The sequence below is a fragment of the Pectinophora gossypiella genome, chromosome 27, assembly GCF_024362695.1.
Source record: "Pectinophora gossypiella chromosome 27, ilPecGoss1.1, whole genome shotgun sequence".
NCBI lineage: Eukaryota > Metazoa > Arthropoda > Insecta > Lepidoptera > Gelechiidae > Pectinophora > Pectinophora gossypiella.
The window spans coordinates 6,363,022-6,390,109 of NC_065430.1; the positions used below are offsets into that span (position 1 = coordinate 6,363,022).

The following is a 27,088-nucleotide window of genomic DNA, read 5'->3' on the forward strand; positions in this document are numbered from 1 at the left end:
CCAAAATACTATAATATAATTACAGTAACATTCGATCTTTATACATATACGTATATATGCACAGGTAATTTCGTGCAAAAATCAAACGAGCAATCGTCCCCGTGTCGATTCTGATATACCACTTCAAGAAGTGAACACACAAAGATGCGCGTGTACGATAACGTCAATGTGTAGTGTCTGTGTTTTTTTTTGACGTGACTTATTGTAGATTCTTCTTCTGAGATTCAGCCCTGTTCCTTCACAGTGGGTTCGCCAACTCTGTTTTGTTATAAGAAGATTGTAGATTTGCCGCAGATGGCATTAACTACTTGGCCGGACAAATGGGGAGCGCTGAAAGCTCTCACCCTAGTGTCTGTGTAAAACGAGGTATATTGTATGAAGTGTTCGGAGTGTGCTATAACCGTACCATTTGCCCCCAGCTTGCCGCAAGGAAAGCGCGCGTCACCAGCCGCTGGACGCGGCGGCCATAATGAAAGAGAAGAGCAAAAACGCGGCGCGGTCCCGGCGCGAGAAGGAGAACGCAGAGTTCTTAGAGCTGGCGAAGTTACTACCACTTCCATCCGCCATCACCAGCCAGCTGGACAAGGCCTCCGTCATCCGGCTCACCACCAGCTACCTCAAGATGCGGCAGGTCTTCCCGGACGGTAAGTTCCATATAGTCTACGCTAAGCACAGTATCCGCTAAGCAGAGTAAGGGCTAAGCGCAGTGTGCGCTAAGTGGAATGTGTGCTAAGCGACTGAGAAGAGTGGGCGCTAAACAAAATAGTCTATAAGCAAAGTAGAGCTATATAATATACACTAAACAGAGCTTTAAAAGAGAAGAGTAAAAACACGGCGCCCGACGCGAGTAGGAGAACGCAGAGTTCTTAGAGCTGGCGAAGTTACTGCCATCCGCCATCACCAGCCAATTAGAGAAGGCCTCCGTCATTCGGCTCACCACCACCTTAAAATGCTGCAGGTTTTTCGGGATGGTAAGTTTTAATAATAGAGTGTACGCTAAGCGTGGTATGGGCTAAGCAGAGTATTGGCTAAGCGGAGTGTGCGCTAAGTGGAGTGTGCGCTAAGCGGAGTGTGCACTAAGCTGAGGACGCGCTAAACTCAGTGTGCGCTAAGTAGAGTAAAGAAGTCAAAGGACGCGACCCTGAGTGAGAGTACTGTCGCAGAATGTAAACGCCAGCTACGCTAGAACTGGCAGAAGTTTAATTTGTTTTTTAAAGGTATTCGTTTAAGTACAGACTATTGGCATCCCAGTTAAAAAGTCTTTCAACCACCCAGCCCCGATTGCCCCCAGGTCTAGGCGACGCGTGGGGCGCGGCGCCTCCCCCGCCGCAGCCGCGGGAGCTGTCTATCAGGGAGCTGGGCTCACACCTACTGCAGACTCTCGACGGCTTCATCTTCGTCGTGGCTCCTGACGGCAAGATTATGTACATCAGTGAGACTGCTTCGGTGCACTTAGGGCTCAGTCAGGTATGAACGTTTATATTTAAATAACATAACGTACACAAGCCTCCCCTCAATCAACTCGAGGGGGGATGGAGCATACTCCACCACGCTGCTCTAGTGCGGGTCGGTGAAGGTTTTAGGCTAGTAGCCCGGGACCAACGGCTTACCGTGCCTTCCGAAGCAGGGAATCATCTTGATTTTTGATAATTATGATTCAGCTTGCAATGTCTTTTATGAAGGGTGAGATCTAAGGGTGGGAGTTTGGGTGTTTTTTTGGGTGGGTGGTGGGTGTTTTAGGGGTAGGTGAGGGGGATTTTTAAGAGTGAGGTTTTGTCCAATTTTAATCTCACCCTTTATTCCAAAAATTATCCCTGTTATAAAAATCATCCCTTACTTGAAATCTCACCCCTTATTCTAAATATGATCCTTTTGCCAAAATCATCCTCTACCTTATATCTCAACCCCTATTTCGAATATCACCACTGTTATAAAAAATCATCCCCTATTTTACAACTTAACCCTTATTTCGAATATCCCCACTGTTATAAAAATCATCCCCTATCTTAAATCTTAACCCTTATTTCGAATATCCCCACTGTTATAAAAATCATCCCCTATCTTAAAACTTAATCATTCTTTCGAATATCACCACTGTTATAAAAATCATCCCCTATATCACAACTTAACCCTTATTTCGAATATCACCACTGTTATAAAAATCATCCCCTATTTTACAACTTAACCCTTATTTCGAATATCACCACTGTTATAAAAATCATCCCCTATCTTAATCTTAACCCTTCAAATTCAAACCATCCCCTATAATCCCCACCAGGTGGAGCTGACTGGGAACTCCATCTACGAGTACATCCACCAGGCTGACCACGAGGAGATGAACGCTGTGCTCAGTCTGCAGCATCCACACTCCTACCTTGGACACCAGTACCCCTCACTGGGGTGAGTTGAGTAAAAATAAACAGAACACAATTTACCATAGTTATTAAGTCTTCTTCTATCGTGTGGGTTGTGAGGTGGATTACCAACCCCATCAACCCTGGTGTCAGGGTTATTATTGAGCCGCCAAAGGCCCCTGACATGGCTTCTTCTTTCTGGTAGTTACTGATGTAAGTATGTAGTCGTTACATGAGCCATGTCAGGGGCCTTTGGCGGCTCAGTAATAACCCCTGACACCAGGGTTGATGAGGTTGGTATTCCACCTCACAACCCACACAATAAGAAGAAGATCAGTAAGTAGTAACCGGGAGCAACGGCTTAAACGTGCCTTCCGAAGCACGGATCATCTTTCTTTCGGACAATCACGTGATCAGCCTGTAATATCCTATAACCAAACTAGGGATCACAAACTGATTTTCGTAAACCTCACTTAGATTTTTGTATAAGTAATGAATTACATGAAAACGCATTATAAATAAACAGTGTCAATTCCCTAGATACCCAGTGGGTGGGTCGTGGGGACCAACTGTGGACATCGAATGTGAGCGAGCATTCTTCATCCGAATGAAGTGTGTGCTGGCCAAGAGGAACGCTGGTCTCACCACATCAGGGTATAAGGTAAGCAAATCAAGTTGTGCTATAAATCACACCACATCTAAGTAGATTAAATTGTCTTAAGGGGCCTCTACGTGTTGGCTTCGGCCCCACGTACTCCATAGGCCCGAGATGTGGAAACGACATACAAATAATAGTAATAAAAATGTTTATTGCGGACAATCACTAATTTAAGAGCTACGCTCTTGTCGATGTAGCATTCTCCATGATACTTTTTAGGGAAAAATAGGGCAATGGTTTCCCTCTTGCCTCCGGCCCCGCAGTACTCTGTCTGACGCGAGTAGGATGGCTCCCGGAATAGTCTATTTCAAAGCCGTACTAGGACTCCTGTCCTCCGCCTCTGAATAGTACTGACAGTTACTGCTGCCCTCTGTCAGGTTCCAGGTTACAGTCCCTGTGACGCGCCCCTTACGTCCTGCATTGCCGTACCGATTGTTGAGGTCTTCACCTGTATCAACCAAGGGTTCTAGGGGGTTGTGGGTTAAGGATTAGGGTTCGTAGAATAAAATAAAAAACACAAAATATAAATGTACATGGGTGCCGCAGTCCACCGAACAAAGGCCAGGGAATATAGCTTTTATTAATATACATAACATTACAATACGAAAATCGCTTTGTGATCCCTAGTTTGGTCAGAACTAGGTAATGCAATCCCGACTCGAGATCGCAAATTCGCGATCCCGCGGGAAGGGATTTTTCTATTTAACTTATTTATGAATTTGAATCAGGAAAAACGTAATAAGTCCGACATTTTGTCACGTTTTTCTATGACGTCACAGTGTGCTTTTTCATACAAATTCCATAGTAATTTCGTAACTGATTTGTTTAGTTGGAAACTATCCTATTGTTATTATAATAAATAAATACGTAATATTCCTAACGCAACATTCAATTCCCTAAAATAAATCCCAGAAAAACCAGTCCGATCCCATAATCCGTTAATACCCCAATCCCGAGTGCCCTATACGAAATATTTTCAAGGTAAACATACCAATTGTCGTCCATTCTCTCTCTGGTGGTAATTCATTTGAATACACACTCCGCGTGCCCTGTGTAAATTAGGTAGGGGTGTAAATGGGTGCTTCACCCTACCACTTATGTTAGATTATGGGTCGCTGGTGGGGAGCGGAGAGTTGCCGTTCTATACGTAGTATTTTTCTTATTCTATGTTGTAACCCAAACTTTCTGTCGCAGGTAATCCACTGCTCGGGCTATCTGCGCGCGCGCCGGTTCGGTGAAGGCTCGGCACCGCTGGGGCTGGTCGCGGTGGGACACTCCCTCCCCCCCTCCGCCGTCACCGAGCTCAAACTCCACTCCAACATGTTCATGTTCCGAGCATCCCTGGACATGAGGCTCATATTCCTCGACGCCAGGTAAGTTTTCTACCAGAATGTGGCGAAGCAAAAAGGAGGGTTATGTGTTTGACCGCTATGTATGTATGTATGTATGTATTTCGGTGTGCATGCACCTCAGTTCCCACCTACCTTCTAAACCACCTGTCAGAATTTAATCTTAAATCTTATCGCGTTAAGTATTATTTAAGCGTTTCCACTTGGCAAGATTTGTCGCGCGACATGTTGCACAACATGTTGAAAGTTAGCGCGGAACTTTTGTTTAACAACGTTGTCTGTCTATGCATCTACTAGACGTTGCCAGAGGGACTAGTGTTATAGCGTCACGTCTCCACTCAACAACAATTGATGCTCAACTAACGATGTTCTCTAAACAACAAGCCGCGCGACATGTTGCGCTTCAGCTGGCAACGTTGCGCGCTGTTGTGCAACGTTGCCGTACATGTTGCGCGTAACATTTACCATCCACGTGCTTCATGCACTCCTTGTATCAGTACCAGAGCGTGATCTGTTTGTGAGTGAGTGGACGTACAGTCATGAGCAATATCATGTACCCACTTTAGAACCCTGTCGCACTATCATATTTGACATTTAATAAGACTAACGGTTCAATTTGTTAAAAAAGTTAATGTGACATGATTTCAAAGTGTATACATTTTAGTACTCGTGACCGTGTGTGTGTTGTTTACATTTAAGTTTCATATGTCTAATTATATTATTGTTTAAGTATATTGAAAGTTTCACGACGCATTGGCGCTTCTGCACTGTATATGCCTATATACGTCCCACTGCTGGGCACAGGCCTCCCCTCAATCAACCGGAGGTGGTATGGAGCATACTCTACCACGCTGCTCCAATGCCTTTGCGGGTTGGTGGGGGTGTTTTCACTTTGTGAGACTGTCCTTTGTTTAGTAAAGACCTTTCAGGCTTGAATCACCTGATTGTCCGAAAAAGTAAAATGATTCCGTGCTTCGGAGGGCACGTTAAGCCGTTGGTCCCGGCTATTAGCCTGAAATGTAAATAATAAATAAATAAATAACGCCTTGTGGTTACGTATTCCTCTCGCATAAATTCCACCAGACTTTTCATGACTTTTTTTGACGTGACTTAATGCAGATTTGCCACAAATGGTCGAACTACTTGGCCGGACAAATCGAGCGCTGAGGGCTTTCGCCCGCTGACATTACGAAGTGACCGTATCCTTCCACAGATTAAGTTAAGCACTAGTTTAATTATTAAGCCAGTTAGCTGGTGTAGGCATGTTCGCCGAACTGCATTGTTAAGGTCGCTGGTTTAGTGCTCGACTGATTACCGTGAACCAATAAACCTGGGCTGGCGCGGTTGCCACGGGTAACGACACAAGCGAAGGACGATAGGACGTTTTTTTTTTGACGTGACTTATTGTAGATTTGCCGCAGATTGCATTAACTACTTGGCCGGACTTAGTTCAATTTGTTCAATTATTTAGTTCAATTTGCGATGGTTGTACCTCTAACTTTTCCTACGTAACCTGTATTGGTAAAAACCGGTCCTGACAAATCTTCAGGTTAGGTAAGCGGAACCTGTGAAAAACGGGACAATGGAAATAAGGCAACGTTAAGCTACTTTTAACCCAGAAGGACGTAATATACGATCCCGACGACCCGATTACTCTACCCATAGAGGCGGCCAATCAGCTCGCGACACCAAACACTACAGTACTACGACACCGACCCCGCCGGCGTGCTCGAAGATTTCCCTCATTCAGCGCTTATTGCTATAGACCCACTAGGGTCGATTAATTCTTTCAAATATTTTTCGAGGTTCGCGCCCAACTGGGCACCCTCAGGCCTGTTGTCTTAAACTTTATACCGGGTGAGCGCCCAGCGCTCCCCATTTGTCCGGCCAAATAGTTAATGCCATCTGCGGCAAATCTACAATAAGTGACGTCAAAAAAAAACTTTAAACCCTTACAGCAACACGGACCTCCGTTTTAACCCAAAAATAATAATATAATAATAATAAAAAAGTTTATTTAGGTAAAACCTACGACACACATATACATTTACAACATTAAAATATACATACATTAATATTTAGTTAAAAAACATATAAAGGTAAAAAAGGCTAGGGTTCAGTGAAAATTTACCCAGAGGGCAACACTGATTTTCAAAATACTTGTGTCGTAAGCTGTGAAACGCGCTCCGAAGGACCGCGTATTGTTCCGATAGCCGGGCGACGTTCTCAGAATGCCATATAAACTATCGACTAGGGCCGGTACTCACCGCTGGTACGTTTCAGGCACGGACCCAAAAAAAGAGCTTTGAAGGGCCAAGGTATCGCACGCTACAACTATGAGCAAAGTTCATATAAGTAGTTCAAAGTTCATTAGATAAGATAGATAAAAACATTTATTTGGCCTACAGACACACATGCATACAAAAAGAAAAAGATTAGATACAGACAACCAATCAACAGATACGAAGCTCTGTATTAAACACGCCAGGTATGTATGTGTGCTGCAGCAGCGCAAATCGGTCATAGCTCGGCGCAAGTTTTTGCTCTTACGAACAAAACGCTGATTTTCAGCTACAACACGGTATTACTCATTCAACTTTGCACTCCACCCTTCCGTAAACTTTACGACGCACGGATCTCCGCGGAAAAAATATATTAAAAAGGTCGTACAATACATTAAGTCACGCCTATTTCCCACCGGGGTAAGCAGAGACTATGGAATTCCATTTGCTTCGATCCTGAACACACTTCTCTTGCTTCCACAATCATTAATCGTTTCATTCACGCACGCCGGTTCAGAGAAGACCGTGAAAGGTAAAAAGGTGGTCTTATGCATTATAATGTGCAAGGCAAGAAGCCAAATATTAACTACTAAGCAAGGAGATCAGTTCTTATCACAGGAAGGCTAAAAACCTTAGTATGATCAGCTGTTTATCAAAAACATAGGTAGGTACGTTTTTAAGCAGTATTTTCATCATCATCAATTTAAGAGCCACGCTCTTGTCGGTGCAGCATATCCATGCTACTTTTTTAGGGAAAAATAGGGCAGTGGTTTCCCTCTTGCCTTCCGCCCCGCAGTACTCTGTCTGACGCAAGTGGGATGGCGCCCAGAGTAGTCTATTACAATGCTATACTAGGACTGCTGTCCTTCAACTCTGAATAGTACTGACAGTTACTGCTGCCCTCTGTCAGGTTCCAGGTTACAGTCCCTGTGACGCGCCCCTTCCGTCTTGCATTGCCGTACCGATGGCTCCCATCTTCGCCTCTGCAACCGTTGAGGTCTTCACCCGTATCCCTGGGCTACGTTATACCCCGTAGAACACACGTAGGACACGTACATAAGCAGTATTTTACGTCATGTTAAAATTGCAGCCTATCCCATATAATACACATTGCCGGTAAAGTGGCTATGGAATTTGAAAAGTAGTAGAACTATCGTAATAATCCGTTTGCAGGAGTAGTAGTAAAAGAGAGTGGGGTTGAACCGGCGACAGACGTTGTCATACAAAACCTGTGTTTTCTTCTATTCCGTGGTTTTATGCACACTCAAGGTGCAAGATATGGTCAACTTAAGTTGGCTATTTCATGAAATGATTGAGAACATCATGAAATGATCGATTCTAAGATCTGGGCGGTTAAAATGGCCACATCGAATTAATTCATCTAAGAAAGCAATATTGCTATTTGACATTTGTTTGCATTGCGCATTTACTTTTATATGCGCAAATGTCAAATTGCAATGTTGCTTTCTTAGATGGATTGCTTCGATGTGGCCATTTTAACCCCCCTGGCCACGACATCGATATTATATCGACACGCGCCCCTCTCGCGTGTAAATCCTTTGGTCGCGCGTCACGGAGCGCGCAAGTTTTATCGACTCTTACCAAATTAAGTATTTATTATTTAAACGGCTATTAGCACTCGCATTCTACTGGTTAGGTTCACTGACGCGTTCGTCCTTTGCGTTAGCCTCATGGGTCCTCACGTTCTTTATAACTTCTAATATTGTTTTCGATTGGTAGTTGCAGCTTCAGCAGCTACTTTAACAGCCTCCGTGGTCTAGTGGTTAGAGCATTACGCTCACGATCTGGAGGTCCCGGTTCGATTCCCGAGGGGGATATGTCTAAATCACTTTGTGAGACTGTCCTTTGTTTGGTAAGGACTTTTCAGACTTGAATCACTTGATTGTCCGAAAAAGTAAGATGATTCCGTGCTTCGGAGGGCACGTTAAGCCGTTGGTCCTGGCTATTAGCCGTAAAAACACCTCCACCAACCTACAGTGGAGCAGCGTGGTGGAGTATGCTCCATACCCCCTCCGGCTGTGCCTAGCAGTGGGACGTATTTAGGCTGTTTATGTTATGTAAGTTGCGGCTTCCGAGCCATAGAGGCGGCTACTAGCCATAGAGGCGGCTAATCAGCTCGCGACAAACACTTCAGGACCTCGATACCGACTCCACCGGCGTGGTCGACGATTTTATTATCGTGTGGATTGTGAGGTGGAGTACCAACCCCATCAACCCTGGTGTCAGGGTTACTATTGAGCCTCCAAAGGCCCCTGACTCATGTAACGACTACTGACTTACATCAGTAAGCACCGGTACCAGTGGCTTAACGTGCCTTCCGAAGCACGGATTGTCTAACTTTTGGACAACCAGGTGATCGACTTGTAATATCCTCAGTAGTCCTAGAGCCTCATCAGTAGAGCTTTTGGCGGCTCAATAATAAACCTGACTGTTGAAGAAGTTGGTAATCCGCCTCACAACCCACATAATAGAAGAACTATTACAAACCGATTTCTATAAGTATTTAAATTGAAAATAACAAAATCAAATCAGCAAATCGGCCGTGAGCCAAAACTATCTCAGATCTTTGCCAAAAAAGGTGACAATTTATCAGAGTGTCGAGTTACGAACATCTGGGCCTCAGGTGTGCTAAGAACAAAACAATCCGATAGTTTTATATTACTGTTTTGAAATTGAATATCTTTTAATAGATAAGCTGAATCTAGCCGTATTAATAAGTCGAAGTATTCTTTGTGTTAACCGTGAAGAATGGAAGGATGAAGGGGAGGCCTTTGCCCAGCATAACGGCGATCCTTTGAGTGTGATTATCACGTGCTCAGCAGTGAAGGAAAACATCGTCAGGAAACCCACATTCCTGAGAAATGCATTTTCGGAGGTACAAAACATTTGCATTTTCGGACTATAAAATTTAGTACTTTTCTCATTCAAAATATATACACGTTAGACAAAACGGCGAATTGGAACTAGATAATTGAATAAGAAATGTAAATACTAGATTTTTTAGTTTAGGTATCAAATAGTAGTGGGTAGGTAGTATCTAACAATATGCAATTTCAACATGAAGCATTTGGTCCCGCCATGTTGACGCTAATTAAATACTTATTATTATTAGAAATAGAAATACTCTTTCTTTCCTTTGAAAAGGGTACATTACATTAATAGATGGATGTACACAGAAGTACCTCCTTATCATAGCTATCAACAATAGCATGCAAATATTGTTAAGTACAATATTGACCCCGATTCCTGCAGACACCTCCTAATTTTACTTTAAGTTATACCTGTCACTTTCTTATCCGCCGAAAAGGAAAGGGACGGACGATTGACAGCTCTTAATTTTAGGAAGAATGAGTAAATGAATGGATAACCCGGGCGAATTAAAAAGGTTTCTCGCTGGTATGCAAACCGTTTAACGTGTGCTTCAACATAATTCTGTCGGGTTATTGGCCAATGTAAAATTTTTAGACAGTTTTTTTTAAATTTGTGCTTAAAATTGACGTGTGTTCCATAAATTTTATGCTTGTCGATTACCCGTCCCTTTCCTTTTCGGCGGATAAGAAAACGACAGATATAACTCAAAATAAAATTAGATGGTTTTTACAGGAATTAGCACCATTGTTTGCTTAGTTATTATTATTTATAATAATAATTATGCAACGTACAATCCGTAGTACAAAAACGTACGTGCGATGTCCTTGTACTCAGCAATACTTGAAGTTCCGCGTCGTCAGCTGAATATTCCGTCCGAGAACAAAAACTTGCGTGGAGACGGCAGATATAGGGTGGGATAATATAATAAATAATAATTAAGTACTAGACAATAAACATAACATAGGAGGAGCTCGGTGGCGCAGCGGTTAACGCGCTCAGTCTGCGATTGTTGAAGTTAAGCAACTTTCGCAAAGGCCGGTCATAGGATGGGTGACCACAAAAAAAAGTTTTCATCTCGAGCTCCTCCGTGCTTCGGAAGGCACGTTAAGCCGTTGGTCCCGGCTGAATTAGCAGTCGTTAATAACCATCAATCCGCACTGGGCCCGCGTGGTGGTTTAAGGCCCGATCTCCCTATCCATCCATAGGGAAGGCCCGTGCCCCAGCAGTGGGGACGGTAATGGGCTGATGATGGTGATGATGAAACATAACATAACATAGTATCACGCCTTTATCCCCGAAGGGGTAGGCCGGGTTAGTTAGCCTATACAATACGCTACTTGTCAACCTAGTCAAATGAGATACTTTTTACGAAACGTCAAAACGAAAGTTTTCTTTGGAGTTTGTACGGAAACACTGTCCTGTGACGTCATCAATAAAAGCGGTCAAACGTCGTACACATTGTTACTTAATTCATAAATAAAATTCGAAAATAAGTCAAAAAGTCAAATGAGATTTAGTTTTGATCATATTAGACTGGCTTCTATTTCTAGTATAGCATTTTAAAATTTATCTTTGACCCTGTCAAGTACAAAATAGAATATCTTTATTGCTTTTTTTTTTGACGTGACTTATTGTAGATTTGCCGCAGATGGCATTAAGTACTTGGCCGGACAAATGGGGAGCGCTGAAGGCTTTCACCCGGTACAACGTTTAAGACAACAGGCCTGACGGTGCCCAGTTAGGCGCGAACCTCGACTCAGGGCGTCGTCTGAGAGGAAAAATTGAAAGAATTAATCTACCCTAGTGGGTCGATAGCGATAAGCGCATAATGAGGGAAATCGTCGACCACGCCGGCGTGGTCGGTATCGGGGTCCTGAAGTGTTTGGTGTCGCGAGCTGATTGGCTGCCTCTATGGCAATCTTTATTGCACAATCACTCAACAAAAAACAGTATTCAATTAGACAGTACAATAGGCGGCCTTATTGCTAAATAGCAACTTCTTCCAGACATCCTTAGGGTGAAAGAAACTGTAATATTATTGCCATTAACAGGGCACAAATCCTGGAAACCGCGGGAAAAAAATCTTCTATCGTGTGGGTTGTGAGGTAGAGTACCAACCTCATCAACCCTGGTGCCAGGGTTACTATTGAGCCGCCACAGGCCCCTGACATGACTCATGTAACGACTACGTACTTACATCAGTAAATAAAACCGGGACCAACGGCTTAACGTGCCTTCCGAAGCACGGATCATCTTACTTTCGGACAATCAGGTTATCAGCCTGTAATGTCCTAACCAAACTAGAGATCAGAAAGTATTTTTTGCGATATGTCCCCACCGGGATCCGAACCCGGGGCCTCCGGCCCGTGAGCTCAGCGCTCAACCGCTTGGCCACAAAGACCAACGTGATGGGTGGTGAGTCGTATCGCCATCTTTAATGGTCGATAATCAATACATTATTCGGTATAATTTCATTTATAGGACTCTGTCGCACTAACATATTTGACATTTAGTGAGACTTACAGTTCAATTTGTCAAAAAAGTTAATGTGACATGGTACCAAAGTGTATACATATTAATGCCCGTGACCGTACATATTGCAGTTGTTTTTTTTTTTTTAATAATGTCGTCTCTACGCCTTTCCCAATGCTCCCACAAAGGGGTAGTATGAACCGTACAATAAGGGTGACAAGATTGCCACTACAGTGCCGTGGTGTCGTATGTCGCATAATTGATAAAAAAACATCAATAGCTGCACTTCCTGTAGGGGGTAACTGATTGGAAATTGATGGAGAGACAATATCAGAGAGTTTAGTGGGAAATTATGGGTCTAGTTACCCTGTTGGATAATGTAAGAGACGGGTTGATATTCTGGTAAAGTGGTGATCGGCAGCGAGAGTTTGCTGCTGCCGTCAGACTCCCGGTCAAATGTTATCGGGGTATCGTGCTTCGGAAAGCGCGTATTACTGAGGATATTACAGGTCGATCACCTGGTTGTCCAGTAAGACGATCCAGTGCTTCCTAAGGCACGTTAAGCTGTTGGTCCCGGTTACTACTTACTTACTGATATGTAAGTTAGTAGTCGTTACATGATTACGTACTTACTGATATGTAAGTTAGTAGTCGTTACATGAGCCATGTCAGGGCCTTTGGCGGCTCAATAGTAACCCTGACATGAGGGTTGATGGGGTTGGTAATCCACCTCACAACTCCGCCGCTAGCCCGCTAGCCACAAGTTGGTAGTGTGTCTCAGGATCGACGATCCAACGGTGATATTTTGGAAGTTGTACGTCACGCTGCGTAAACTTCGATAGCGCGTTTCAGGACTGCATTATTGAATGGTGGCGCCATCTGTTGCACGTGGGCGGAAAAAAAACTTTGAGGGATGATTCAGCACATTATACTGAGTTAATATCAAGTGAAAATTTCACTAACAACCTGTATACAACCATCGCAATTGATCTTTCCTTACCCCATATTATCGCTTCCTAATTGCTCGACAGCTTTGATAGAGGGGCTTGTAGTAAAAAATATGCTGTTTTTTAGGGTTCCGCACCTCAGAAGGAAAAACGGAACACTCCAAACCGCCAGTCCGTCCGTCTATCTGTTAAGACCCTTTTTCTCGCGAACGTGTGGAGGTGTCTTCTTCTTCTAAAACTGCCATGCCCTATCGGGCGTCGGTGACCACCACCGCAAAGTCTTCCCTATTCTGAGCCAGTCTGGAGAGCGCGGCTGTGTCCCTATTTTCAGTCCATTTCTTAATATTATCCAGCCAATTTATCCTCCTTATACCCCTTCCCCGTTTCCCATCTATTTTCCCTTCCAAAATTTGAAATTAACATCTAATACTCATTTCTGTGATCTCTTGAATCTGTAAAAAAATAAGCTTCTAAATCATCATCATCATCAATTTAAGAGCCACGCTCTTGTCGGTGCAAAATAGGGCAGTGGTTTCCCTCTTGCCTTCCGCCCCGCAGTACTCTGTCTGACGCGAGTGGGAATCTAAATCACGGTGATTTTAAACCTTACTTTCATACATTTCTTAGGGGAGTCAAAACCTACGGGGTATTTCCCATAGACCTAGATGGCAAAGCAGAAAGAAAGAAAGAAAAATATTTATTCTAATATTTTCACATAGGTATTAAAAATAATACAATTATGAATGTATGCCGAAATTCTCCACCTCGGCATAATGCCATAGCCTACACTATGAAGAGAACTTAAGTATTTTTTTTGACATGATTAATTGTAGATTTGCCGCAAATGTAATTAACTACTTGGCCGGAAGGACTTACAGCACAAGTAAAGTTAAAAATTAGAAAAAAAAATCACTATTAAAAATGTTTTTGCTTTTTAAACCTATTTGCTAAAGTAATCTACATATGTATGGAGACAATAGTTTTTCTTTTATAATCCATGTTAATTAAGAGCTGTGGTTTAGTGGTTAGAGCGTTTTTTTTTTTTTTTTTTTTTTTCCTCCTCCGTAGTCTGGAGGTCCGGGTTAGATTCCCGATGGGGACATTGTCGCAATCACTTTGTGAGACTGTCCTTTGTTTGGTAAGGGCTTTTCAGACTTGAATCACCTGATTGTCCAAAAAAGTAAAATGATTCCGTGCTTCGGAGGGCACGTTAAGCCGTTGGTCCCGGCTATAAGCCGTAAAAACACCTCCACCAACCCGCATTGGAGCAGCGTGGTGGAGTATACTCCATACCCCCTCCGATTGATTGAGGGGAGGCCTGTGCCCAGCAGTGGGACTTATATAGGCTGTTTATGTTATGTGTAATTAACAGCAGTTTGTACGGAACCCTCGGTGCGCAATGCGGACTCGCACTTGGCCCGCTTTTTACAAACTTAATTGGCGGAAGCGCACAGTTTTTGTGTCAACAATTTTTTCGGATGAAAAAACAATAAGTGTGAATTGTTAGGGGTGCACCCGTAAGTGGTTTGTGCTCATGACTCACCCTATTGTTAACCGACTGCGCTGAATAAAAAGGGGTGTTTGATTGTGAATATTTATAAATAAATCGTAATGGTAACAGCCTCCGTAGTCTGGAGGTCCGTGTTCGATTCCCGATGGGGACATTGTCGAAATCACTTTGTGAGACTGTCCTTTGTTTGGTAAGGACTTTTCAGGCTTGAATCACCTGATTGTTCGAAAAAGTAAGATGATTCCGTGCTTCGGAGGGCACGTTAAGCCGTTGGTCCCGGCTATTAGCCGTAAAAACAACTTCACCAACCCGCAGTGGAGTATGCTCCATACACCCTCCGGTTGATTGAGGGGAGGCCTGTACCCAGCAGTGGGACGTGGGCTGTTTTTGTTTATGTTATGTAATGGTATGCAGGTTAGAATGATATGGACATGTAATGAGGAGAGATGAAAGGCATATTAACGAGAAAAGTTATGAGAAAAAATATTAATAATTCTAAACTTATAATATAATGTATAATGTTAAGAACATCAACTTTAAACTAAAACAGTTTCTATTAAACATGGATTTAGATGATTTTATGTATGCTTACTCTGAGCTTTTAAAATAATTTGTTTACAATGCTGTTACTAACTTTAGCATTATTTACTAACTACATAATTTTAAATTAATTACTAATCCTTTAATATCTATTTTAAGTTATTTTTTTATATTAAAATTACGCCGCGCTGTCTACCTACTGAATATGTGTATTTATGTCATTGTTTTAAGACGAAATTTTTAGCTAACCCTATCACAGGTTTCGGTCTTTTTGGGTTGCTACTGTAACACTGCATTAAAAACAATTTATCGCGTTAACACGCTCTTTTGGGTCTGTTTTGGATAGTGGTGTAAATTAGCTATAAGAACTTGTAATAATAATATGTCAATAATAAGTGTGTTTGTCAACAGGGTGGCCTCGCTGACGGGGTACGAGCCCCAGGACCTGATAGAGAAGACCCTCTACCACTACATCCACGGGACAGACGTTCTGCACATGCGCTACTCACACTGTACATGTAAGTCGATTTTATATACGTACAATATACAGGGTGTTAATGACATTGTTACCCCGATACCGACCCCGCCGGCGTGGTCGACGATTTCCCTCATTCAGCGCTTATCGCTATCGACCCACTAGGGTCGATTAATTCTTTCAAATATTTTTCCTCTCAGACGACGCCCTGAGCTGAGGTTCGCGCCCAACTGGGCACCCTCAGGCCTGTTGTCTTAAACGTTGTACCGGGTGAGAGCCTTCAGCGCTCCCCATTTTTACGGCCATTTAATGCCATCTGCGGCAAATCTACAATAAGTAACGTCAAAAAAAAAGACTTTGTAACGAAAACTTAGATGTTATAATATTAGTATATTTATCAATCCGCACTGGGCCCGCGTGATGGTTTAAGGCCCGTTCTCCCTATCCATCCATAGGGAAGGCCCGTGCCCCAGCAGTGGGGACGTTAATGGGCTGATGATGATGAATATTATTATAATAAGGCACCTAGTGTCGCCTCTTTTATACTGCCGTGCCCTTGCAGGGCGACACATGTACCTTTTTACTATGTTCCACCTTAATTTATGTTTGTGATATGCAATAAATGAATATGAATATGAAAACTTTGAGGGATGATTCAGACCATGATTCTGAGTTGATATCAAGTCGAATTTTCCGTCGCAAAGTTATTGTAGTATATTTTTTTTAATATTTTCGATTCTATACTTTTGCGATGGATAATTCCACTTGATACTAACTCAGAATGACCATCTGAATTATCCCTCAAAGTTTTCGTTACGATGTCCCTAACACCCTTTACAATGTTCCGCGCTTCGGAAGGTACGTTAAGCCGTTGATCCCGGGCTACTTGTCCAAATGCCTCCACCGTGCAATGGAGCAGCGTGGTGGAGTATGCTCCATGCTCCCTCCGGTTGATTGAGGGAATAAATTATTATTTAGAAGATAAGAATCAGCAGCTTCTTTTCCCGAGTTATACAGGTTGTGAGAAGCTGCACTAGTTTTAGGCGGATGAGACGTTCGTTATGTAAAAATTGACGATTCAAAGTGTAACTATGTTACCTACCGAATAAAGATATTTTTGAATTTGAATTGGAATTTCCTTTCAGTATTAACTAAAGGTCAAGTCACATCGCGTTACTACCGCTTCCTCACCAAGGCGGGCGGCTGGGTGTGGATGCAGAGTTACGCGACCATCGTGCACAACTCGCGCTCCTCGCGGCCACACTGCATCGTCTCCGTCAACTACGTGTTAAGGTAACCACACACCACCATACATATATGTAGGGACTTGGCCACAATAGATCTGACTAGGTCACAGTGGCCATTCTAGCTGCATTAGTCCCAGCCCTCTTGACTCACAAATAATAATAACCACACACCACCAACACACCCCGGACACTTCCATACGAAAATCTCATTCTTATCGTATGCCAATGACACACTCACACTCACACTCACACTCACACTCACACTCACACTCACACTCACACTCACACTCACACTCACACTCACACTCACACTCACACTCACACTCACACTCACACTCACACTCACACTCACACTCAAACTCACACTCACACTCACACTCACACTCACACTCACACTCACACTCACACTCACACTCACACTCACACTCACACTCACACTCACACTCACACTCACACTCACACTCACACTCACACTCACACTCACACTCACACTCACACTCACACTCACACTCACACTCACACTCACACTCACACTCACACTCCCACTCACACTCACACGCACACGCACACGCACACACACATACACACACACACAGTCCGCGCGCTCTCCCGCCTACTACTTAGACCCACCCACACCCACAAAGAGAAAATTTAAATCGAAATAAATTCTGTCCCGGACGGGACTTGACCCCACAGCTCTTGTCAAGCCGGGACGAGCGCGTTACCCATTACACCACAGAATATTGAATACTAATATTGCGTTTTCCTCTTTGTAAATCTACAATCTTCTTCTATCGTGTGGGTTGTGAGGTGGATTACCAACCCCATCAACCCTGGTGTCAGAGTTATTATTGAGCCGCCATAGGCCCCTGACATGGCTCATGTAACGACTACATACTTACATAAGTATGTAGTAACCGGGACCAACGGCTTAACGTGCCTTCTCAACCATGGATCATCTTACTTTCGGACAATTCAGTCGATCAGCCTAATCAAACTACGAATCACAAACTGATTTTTGTGATATCTTCGCACCGGGATTCCGGGGCCTCCAGATCGTGAGCCCAACGAAATAGTTTTTGAAAGAAAACAACAAAACCCTTTTGTCAGGGTTACTATTGAACCGCCAAAGGCCCCTGACATCATGTAAACTACGTACTTGCATCAGTAAGTAGTAACCGAGACCAACGGCTTAACGTGCCTATCGAATCTATAATAAGTATTATATCTTTGCAGCGACATAGAAGAAAAGCACCTAATACTGAACGTAGACCAGGGTCCGCCCAAGCACGACGTGCCGGCACCATCACACGTGACTCCACCACCACAACCAGTACGACACACTGAGAAGCTCAACCACATCATAAATGAGAACGAATTCAGCACAGACTCGAGCGGCGGTTACAACTACCCCGAGTACTCTCTACCAGTCATACCGCCAGCCTACGAACCTGAGGAGTACAACCACAACGGGACCTACCAAGAACTGTTCTACAACGAGAACTATCCCGAACAAGAAGTCCTCCCGAACAACTACGTCTATCCCCAGAACCAACGGCCTTTCTCAGCTAGTTCTTCCTCGTGCAGTTCCGTGGAGAGTTCCGAAGTGAACCAGTATAACAATTATACTAATTTGATATCTTTTTATGGGCATAACGGGCAGCAGAATGGGAGACCCATTGAGAACTTTCAAGGAAGTTTCGGGAAAATGACGCCGAGTCCTTCAGTACAGGAAGGTGGGTACACCAGTGTGATTGTGGACAATACGCAACAGTTCCATCACCATGGAGGGAGTGTTAATGAGTTTGTGCATTGATAGGAGTCGTTATACTATTTGAGAGACTTAATCTTTCACTAACACAGTTGGGTCGGCCATTACAGACGGCGATACGGCTCATCACCTCGATGAGTTAGTATAGTTCATCTTGCAATGGGTGTACCTTTGACTACCCCAATTGGGAGAGTCGTGGGTTTATGTTATGTTATCTGGTAAAGCTTGGTGGTGACCAGAAAGTGGTGACTATAATGTTATTTTCCAGAAAACTTTTACTTTGCCTTGTTCTCAGATAAGTTATAAACAGGAGTTGTTAAGCGCACGCTTTTTCTACCGAAGTTCATGATCGATTCGTGTTTTACGATGTGATTGCCAACGTTTGGCCATCATGAAGTAATCATGCATTTAGTTGCTCATGTCGTTAAACGTTTTGTGTTCGTCGATCTGGCCAAACTACATCATGATGTGGCCAACGATTGATATTGTATTTCATGAAATATGACCATTTTATGAAATGATCGAGCACATCATGAAATGATCAATTCTAAGATCTGGCCACGACATATACGTTACCTCCAAAAAGTGGCAGAAAAAATATAAATAGTGTGAACCTAGCCCAAAAGTATTTTTATTTATATATTTTTTCTGAAGTCTTGTGTGAATTGCTTCTAGTACCTATCTGTGAACTTTATCAAAACGTTAGTTAATAGATGTATGCAGTGTGCTTTTAAAACGTTTTTACATCTACATACATACATTCACGCCTACTTTCCAACGGGGTAAGCAGAGACTTAATTTGCATGAATTATTATATTTCAACTCCATACGAAAAGTTGATGGAAACATCGTTTAAACATTGATAGATATTTTTCGCAACAAACCGCGACCGATCAAGTTATCAATGTTTGTAATGCATAAAATGTAATATTTAATTGCAATTGTAAATAATTTTGTAAATAGAAATATATTTTAACTTATATAACTTCCAATATATTATACAATTAATATAATTATAAATACGTAAGTAACTTCAAAAAGTATTTCTTGCCATCTTTACTTAATATTAAATAGAGTTATTATTTTAATTCTTTTAATAATTCTAAGTTAATAAGTAAAATTGCGAATTTCAACTCTTTCATTATAATCAAGTTTAATAAATATTTTATTGTACTTAGTATTAATATTATGACATATTTTACAGCTTTTAAATACTTTATGTCATGTGTGATCAGACCAGATAATAATCATACTCAGGACTTTTTCAAAATCAGCTTCTACTCCTTTTTTTATTTCTATGAGTTTTAACTTTTTCACGGACAGAGACCATGGGTCATTGATGGTTCATAATAGATAGTATGACACCTTGGAAACGAAACGTCATAAGACGTTCTGCCCTTGAAAGTGTTAAATGACGCCCTGAGCCAAGATGCGCGCCCGCTCACAGCCCATTCTAAGACGTGTTGTCGTTGTGTTAAGTATTATGTTTTCCAGAGAACACTCAGCGCTCCCCATTTAGGTATCTACATGAGGGAATGACATCTGAAGAAAATCCGGAAATAGACAAGTACTTACCCATTTCTCTGGCTATTCTGAACCCTGAGGGATCTTACTAACTATCTGAGAGTAATACATTCAGGGCAATACGCCTGAGAATGCAATTCTTAACTCTACTCAGGTTTCTCGTTATCGAAATTGAATTGTACTTATCGAAATTTTTGTAAATAGTTGTGTAGGACTTATAATGTAATGTAATAATTTATATCAATAAATAGACTTAGGCTATTCAGCCATAATATCAGACCATAGACAATAATAGTATTTATATTTAAATTGTAAATAAAATATAATCTACTTACTTAAAATAATTAAATACAGGGTGTTAGTGACATCGTAACGAGTACTGAGGGGGATGATTCAGACCATGATTCTGAGTTAATATCAAGTGGAATTTTCCGGCGCAAAATACATAATTTTTTAGATTTTTTAAATTATTTACTATTCTATACTTTATGCAGTTTCGGAATTATGGGACCTAACCTGTATTGGGCTGGTTTTCCCTTCGCGGGTTGGAAGGTCAGAGTCGCTTCTGTAAAAAACCGGAACTGCTAAAACTTCAAGTTAGGTTAGGTTAGGTTAAGCGGACCTTGTAAAAACGGGATAATGCTAGGGGGATTATTTTCAATTCTATACTTTTGCGATGGTAAATTCCACTCGATATTAACTCAGAATCCACCCTCAAAGTTTTCGTTACGATGTCACTAACAGCCTCTATTAATCTGAGCTGAAATACTTTTTTGGCCAAACGTACACAAATGCGGAATAGAGAGCGTTCCAAAGCGGAAGATTTAACCGCGAATTTCTATATGAACGCGTGCATAAAAGCTTGAACATTAAGGATATACCAGCACCGTGGACATGCCGCCTACTTTCATGTACTTACGTGAAGGGGGTTAAAATGGCCACATCGAAGCAATTCATCTAAGAAAGAAATACTGTTATTTGACATTTGTTTGCATTGCGCACTTACTTTTATGTGCGCAAATGTCAAATTGTACAATACAATACAATACAAATACACTTTATTTCAAACGTGATACTGGCAGAATTGTGACCACACAGAAGCCATTCATCAAGAATTGAATTGAAATACACTTTATAGCACCAAAATAAAAAGAAATAATTACAAAAAGTCTCTTAATTAAGTACATGGCAAATGGCGGCCTTATCGCTTAAAGCGATTTCTTCCAGGCAACCATAAGGTGAGGAAAAATGTAAAAAAAAATAATAATTGAAAGATTGCGGGTACAAACTATATTGCTATTGTAATATTGCTTTCTTAGATGAATTGCTTCGATGTGGCCATTTTAACCCTGGTATGCCTTGCCTAAGATTGCACTCCCTTACTCGCGGCTTAAGACCATTTGAGACTAAAGTAGGACCCAAAGGGGGTGAGGTCAACGCCAGATTCAAATTGGTGCAGGGGAGGGGGACTTACCGTTTTGTATTATTCTTTATTCTACGGCAATACTTAGTCTGTAAATGATTTGTGTGCGCCCATTTACATTTATAAAGAACAATAAATAATTATTATTTAAATTAATCGTGCAAAGACTTTGTGAATAAAGTGCCATCGCGTGGGACTCCTAGTCGATAATTAGTTATGTAAAACTGTGTATTTTACTCACTGAGGGACTTTTCTACGTTCCCTAAAAAACAGAGGGCGCTGTACAACTTTGCCTCCTAATTTTACGAATTCCACACACATTATGCATCTTTTATCTTTGTTTTTGGGTATAAATGATGACCCTTGTTGTTACGGTCACGAGTACTAATATGTATACACTTTGATACCATGTCACATTAAGTTTTTTGACAAATTAGACCGAAAGTGTTATTAAATGTGAAATATGATGATAGTGCGACAGGGTTCTAAAGTGGGTACATGATATTTATTGCTCATGACAGTACACCCAGGCAGAACACATCTTCCACACATTATTATTCTGATTAAAATAAAGAGAAGCAATATAGTTTGCAACATAATTCTATACATAATGTGATCCAAATATCAAGCAATATTTATTTTTTATATATGCTTCTGCCATTACGTAATATTTTTGAATAATTTTGTACCAAACCAATGAGTAAACAGGTAATTCACCCGTTAAAGTTATACAGCGCCATCTATGGTTTGTTTTAGGGAACGTGGCCGGAAAAGTCCCTCCATATAACGAGAATTATTATTCCTACCGAATTGTATTATTTTACATTATTATTTTGTCATAATTCGATGGAATTTGTAGTATTTTATAACATAAAGGCACTTTTTAGTGATTGTGAATAGATTAGCGTTTATATTTTCGGCAAATAATGAACAAACAAATTGTGATATCCCAAACATATTATTTATGATATGAAATACTTAGTAAAGTGCATTGAATACGTATTTCCTTTTTTATTTCAATCTAACTTACCCATTGAACCCATATTGAACAAATCCAGGATGTTTTAAAGAAAGGCCAGGTCAAGAGAAGACAGGGAACATGCATGAAAACTTGGAGAAGAGTGGAATTCCGTTGTCTCTGCCTACCCCAACGGGATATAGGCGTGATCCTATCTACGTAAACCGATTTTACTTGCTTGGACAAACGTGTAGCGACATCTATCGGAAAGTCTTCCTAACTCCATCTTGGGCTTAGCGCCATCTAGTATCGAGTAGCGACACTACTCATAAAATTTCCCGCGTTTTAATTTGTGACATTTCAATGTCAGTCAATAACTGACATGACCAACCCAATTATGACTTTATTCGAATAAAACCATTTCAAAATTCCAAACAAATGTGGTGTGTACACTTGGTGAAGGCCCAATGTCTCTGAGCAATCCACACTACGACAGAGTAACATCAATCCATGAGTTTAGGGTCCGCAACATAAAAGGCGAAGTTGTAAGTTTGGATACCTACGCCGGACATGTCTGTATTGTTTTGAATTTTGGATCAAAATCGGGGTTTACATTGTTTAACCTACATGTTTTGAAGTACGTGTACAAGAAATTTGGAAGTCAAGGTATTTTATGCAATCAATTTACTTATCATTTCATTAGTAAGCATCACATTACATGATCCCGTTGCTGCGCTGGTACTTACTCTAGGGTTATTTATAATTTTCGTGCTAGTAGCCAAGATATAAATGACCTTACTGCCAAGGAATTCATTTTTCTATTAAAGAAATATAGTGCTTCCGAGACCTATGTTATTTAACGGTAGCTTGATGCATTCAGTCTGACTCTTCAAAAGATATGAAGTAAGTTAGATACGTTTCAATATAATTATAGTTGAAAACTAACCATTCACATTCAGTATTATTAAATATCCGGGTTGTATTAACGGACCTTTCGAAAACTAGGTAATACTAAGACGTTAATGATGATTTAATATTACTCTACATACATCTCAATAAAATATTTAAATTTTATTAAGCGCCTGCAAATCTTGTCATAGCAATACATAAATCTTAATATTTGCTCTTAAGTTATACTAGGAGTTATATAAACCCTTTGCAGGGCTCCGCATATTAGCGTTTCCATGCAACCAGTTCAATAAAGAGGAACCTGGCTCCGCAGAGGACATCATACGGTTTGCTGACGAGAATAAGACGAACTTCGACATCTTCGAGAAGTGCGATGTGAATGGGCCGAATGCTAACCCCGTATGGAAGTTTCTGAAGGTTTGTCTCTACAATGAATTTAGAGGTATTTTTTATTATAATGGGAGAACTTCCAAGCGACGTTCCTCAAAAAAATATAGAGTGCGTATAACTCCAACGTGATAATAACCAGTTTTAGAATTGCTCGGGTACAGAATTATTCAAATATAAAAGTGTAATGGCGAACTTTTCACATATTATTTCCAGTCAAAGGTGAACATTGACAAGCCAGCGGTGATAACAACAAACTACACCAAATTCTTAGTAAATCAAGCCGGAGTACCGTTTGCGAGGTTCGGACCTGACGCTGAAGAAGCCACGTTGATAAAAGCACTTGAACCATACTTTAGCGCCTGAGAGATTTGTGTTAGCAATACGTATTACGCGTTGCTATTAAATTATACTAGGCGTTTCGTAAAGATACATAATGGTGTAACTGAAATTTTATTGAAAAAGGCATAAACTTATACTGCCAAATATGTTGCGACTATTGGTTATTGTTGAATAATACATGCATTTTGTCGAAATTAAAAGTGAGCGTAAACTATTTAGAAAACTTTTATATTTTAATACAATTTACGGGTAGCAATTTCATAAAATTTTATAATCAAACGCCTGGAATTTTCATAATAGCAATATTGATGTCCAGCAAAAGTGATCAAACAAATATAGAAGGCGCAATGACGCTGCCTGCGACTCTACGGGGATTCTACTTGCGTTTGGTGATACTCTCATGTTCATTAGTTAGACTACTGTTATGTATTGATGAGTGATGTCTTTCAAACATGTGATTATTTTTATATAAATTATTTTTGAAAACACCTAGTCATTTTAATGCAGTATATTACATTACAATGCAACCGGTGTAGGACAAACCACGAGAAGTCGCACTATCACATACATAAATGGGGTTTAAAAGAGACTCCATACTGTGAATGCGGTCACCCTGATAGGGGTACCGTACAGAAAAAAAAATCATAAGTTAAATAGAAAAAATAAAGCGTTTTTGCCACCCTCAGATCTGTCTTTATTTAGTAATCAGAATTTCATAATTTATCTTTGACCTAGGGAACTACTCAATTCTATGCAGAATCTGCGACAGTAGCACCTGCGCGGGAGTGTCGTAGCACGGAGTATATTTTAAACGTCTCCGTTTTGTTATTATAAAGTTAGTGAGTATTTAGAAGATATGAATGCATGGGATTAACTGTCCGAGAACTGATATTAGGCAGCTAAATTACTCAATTGTATAAAAACATTTTGTTTATTTTTTTTTAAAGAACGTCTAGGGCCCTGTGCCGAGATTTTTCTTGCAGCTTCTTTTCCCCGGCTATACAGGTTGTGAGAAGCTGCATTAATTTTAGGAGGACGAGACGTTTGTTATGTAAAAAATGACGATTCAAAGTGTAACTATGTTACCTACTGAATGAAGATATTTTTGAATTTGAATTTGTAATAACGCTGAAGGCAACATAACGGCCGAATCTCCCATCGGGGATAGAGCTGGATAGAGCAAAGCCACTCGCGGTAAGTCATGCAATGGTGGTGGGATGAAATAAAACAATAGAGTAATAACTGATCAACACATTGTATGGTATATTAGTCTAATCCAAACTCTATGATGTCCCCGAGGTCCAGGTCTCCATCACTCTCGCTGCTGTTCGCGTCCGCTGCCTGCAACCCACACGTGGACCATCAGCTCATATTTTAATTAAAACATAATGCTGCTGTCCGGTACGGTCACGAGCATTAATACACTTTGGTACCATGTCACATTAACTTTTTTGACAAATTGAACTGTAAGTCTCACTAGATGTCAAATATGTTAGTGCGACAGAGTCCTAAAGTGGGTGCATTATATGACTGTACACACAATTCAAGTTTAAGTTATACCTATCATTTTCTTATCCGTCGAAAAGGAAAGGGACGGACATAAAATTTATGGAAAACATGTAAATTTTGCGCAGTATTTTAAAATACCCTTCCCAAATTTATATTGGCCAATAACCCGACAGAAATAAGTTGACAGCACACGTCAAACGGATTGCATATGAGCGAAATGACTACTTATGCCCGGGTTATTCTTTCATTTTAAAATTAACAATCTTCCATCTCTTTCCTTTTCGGCGGATAAGAAAATGACAGGTATAACTTAAAATTAGGTGTCTGCAGGAATCGGGGCAAATACCAGGGGCCTTGGAATGGCTCGTATCAACTCACGTTTGAAAATATACAGGAATTAGTGACATTGTACCGAATACTGAGGGGGATGATTCAGACCATGATTCTGAGTTAATATCAAGTGGAATTTTCCGTCGCAAAATTCATGATCTTTTCATGTGTTTTTAAATTATTTTCAATTCTACATTTTTGTAATGGAAAAATCCCTCGATATTAACTCTGAATAATGAGCTGAATCATCCCCCTCAGTATTCGTTACGATGTCACTTACACCCCGTACAAGTACATACAGGTAGCCATACAAGTACGTATGGGTGTTAGTGACACCGTAACGAATACTGAGGGTGATGATGTTTTGAGTTAGATTCTGAGTTAATATCCTGTTGGAAAATACATAAAAAAAAATGTGTTTTCTAAAAAAAATTTGAGAATACATTTTTTTTAAATAATTTGTTTTTTTTTTAATTTTTTTTAGAGAGGAATGGCGATTACTCCACCGATAATATCGCAGCTCTTAAATAGAGAGAGAGAGAGAGAGAGAGAGAAAAATATTTTCAGTTCCATAATTTTGCGACGGAAACTTCCACTAGATTACATTTAATGCCAGGCATTATGAAGGATAACGTGAGCAGTACCGACGTACATTACTACCAACATCAAAAAAATAAAATCACACGCCAACATGCAATAGTAGAACAAGCATAATACCTCTCTGTCTACCCCGGAAGGCACGTGTGTGGACATGAGATAAGTAACGATTAGTAAAAAAAATAAAAATGACATTATTTATAACATTAATATTGAGGGCACCAGCTATAGAGGCGGCCGATCAGCTCGCGACAAAAAACCCATTCAGCACTTGTCGCTATCGACCTCTATGGTGGTATTAATAAACGAATCTCAGCTTCGGGACTGCCCTCAAGATCATGTCAATGTGACAGTTCTCATATAAAAACAGAGACTTGAGCATGATCTGAGGGCAGTTTCAGCTGAGATTAGTTTATTAATACCACCCCTAGGCTCGATTAAATCTTTCAAATACAATCCTTTCAGATGACGTCCTGAGCCAACGTTCGCGCCCAACTGGGCACCCTCAGGCCTGTTATCTTAAATTTTGTACCGGGTGAGAGTCAGCGCTCCCTATTTGTCCGGCCAAGTAGTTAATGCCACATGCGGCAAATCTACAATAAGTTACGTTAA

At 41.0% G+C, this 27,088-nt stretch overlaps 3 protein-coding genes and 1 long non-coding RNA gene across 6 annotated transcripts in view; 2 read left to right on the plus strand and 2 right to left on the minus strand.

The window, feature by feature from the left end:
- The window catches only part of LOC126378879 (single-minded homolog 1), a 53,669-nt gene extending 34,150 nt beyond the window's left edge, over positions 1-19,519 (plus strand). For both annotated transcript variants that reach the window (XM_050027370.1, XM_050027369.1), the window contains exons 2-9: positions 420-644; positions 1,292-1,467; positions 2,279-2,400; positions 2,895-3,015; positions 4,207-4,385; positions 15,416-15,522; positions 16,625-16,772; positions 17,963-19,519. In XM_050027370.1, coding sequence (XP_049883327.1) covers positions 470-644; positions 1,292-1,467; positions 2,279-2,400; positions 2,895-3,015; positions 4,207-4,385; positions 15,416-15,522; positions 16,625-16,772; positions 17,963-18,542 — 1,608 coding nt within the window. In that variant the 5' untranslated portion in view covers positions 420-469 and the 3' untranslated portion in view covers positions 18,543-19,519. The remainder of the gene's footprint in view (positions 1-419; positions 645-1,291; positions 1,468-2,278; positions 2,401-2,894; positions 3,016-4,206; positions 4,386-15,415; positions 15,523-16,624; positions 16,773-17,962) is intronic.
- Positions 14,606-27,088, minus strand: part of LOC126378823 (coiled-coil domain-containing protein 186) — an 86,832-nt gene continuing 74,349 nt past the window's right edge. The window contains exon 15 of the transcript XR_007568143.1: positions 14,606-14,763. The gene's annotated coding sequence lies outside the window, so the exon portion shown is untranslated. The remainder of the gene's footprint in view (positions 14,764-27,088) is intronic.
- On the plus strand, positions 23,029-24,053 carry LOC126379044 (uncharacterized). Its single transcript, XR_007568221.1, has 3 exons — positions 23,029-23,068; positions 23,565-23,728; positions 23,915-24,053. It is a non-coding gene; the product is annotated as an uncharacterized LOC126379044 (long non-coding RNA).
- LOC126378806 (protein mahjong) overlaps positions 25,277-27,088 on the minus strand; it is a 40,106-nt gene continuing 38,294 nt past the window's right edge. For both annotated transcript variants that reach the window (XM_050027206.1, XM_050027204.1), the window contains exon 33: positions 25,277-25,381. In XM_050027206.1, the coding sequence (XP_049883163.1) occupies positions 25,307-25,381 (75 nt within the window). In that variant the 3' untranslated portion in view covers positions 25,277-25,306. The remainder of the gene's footprint in view (positions 25,382-27,088) is intronic.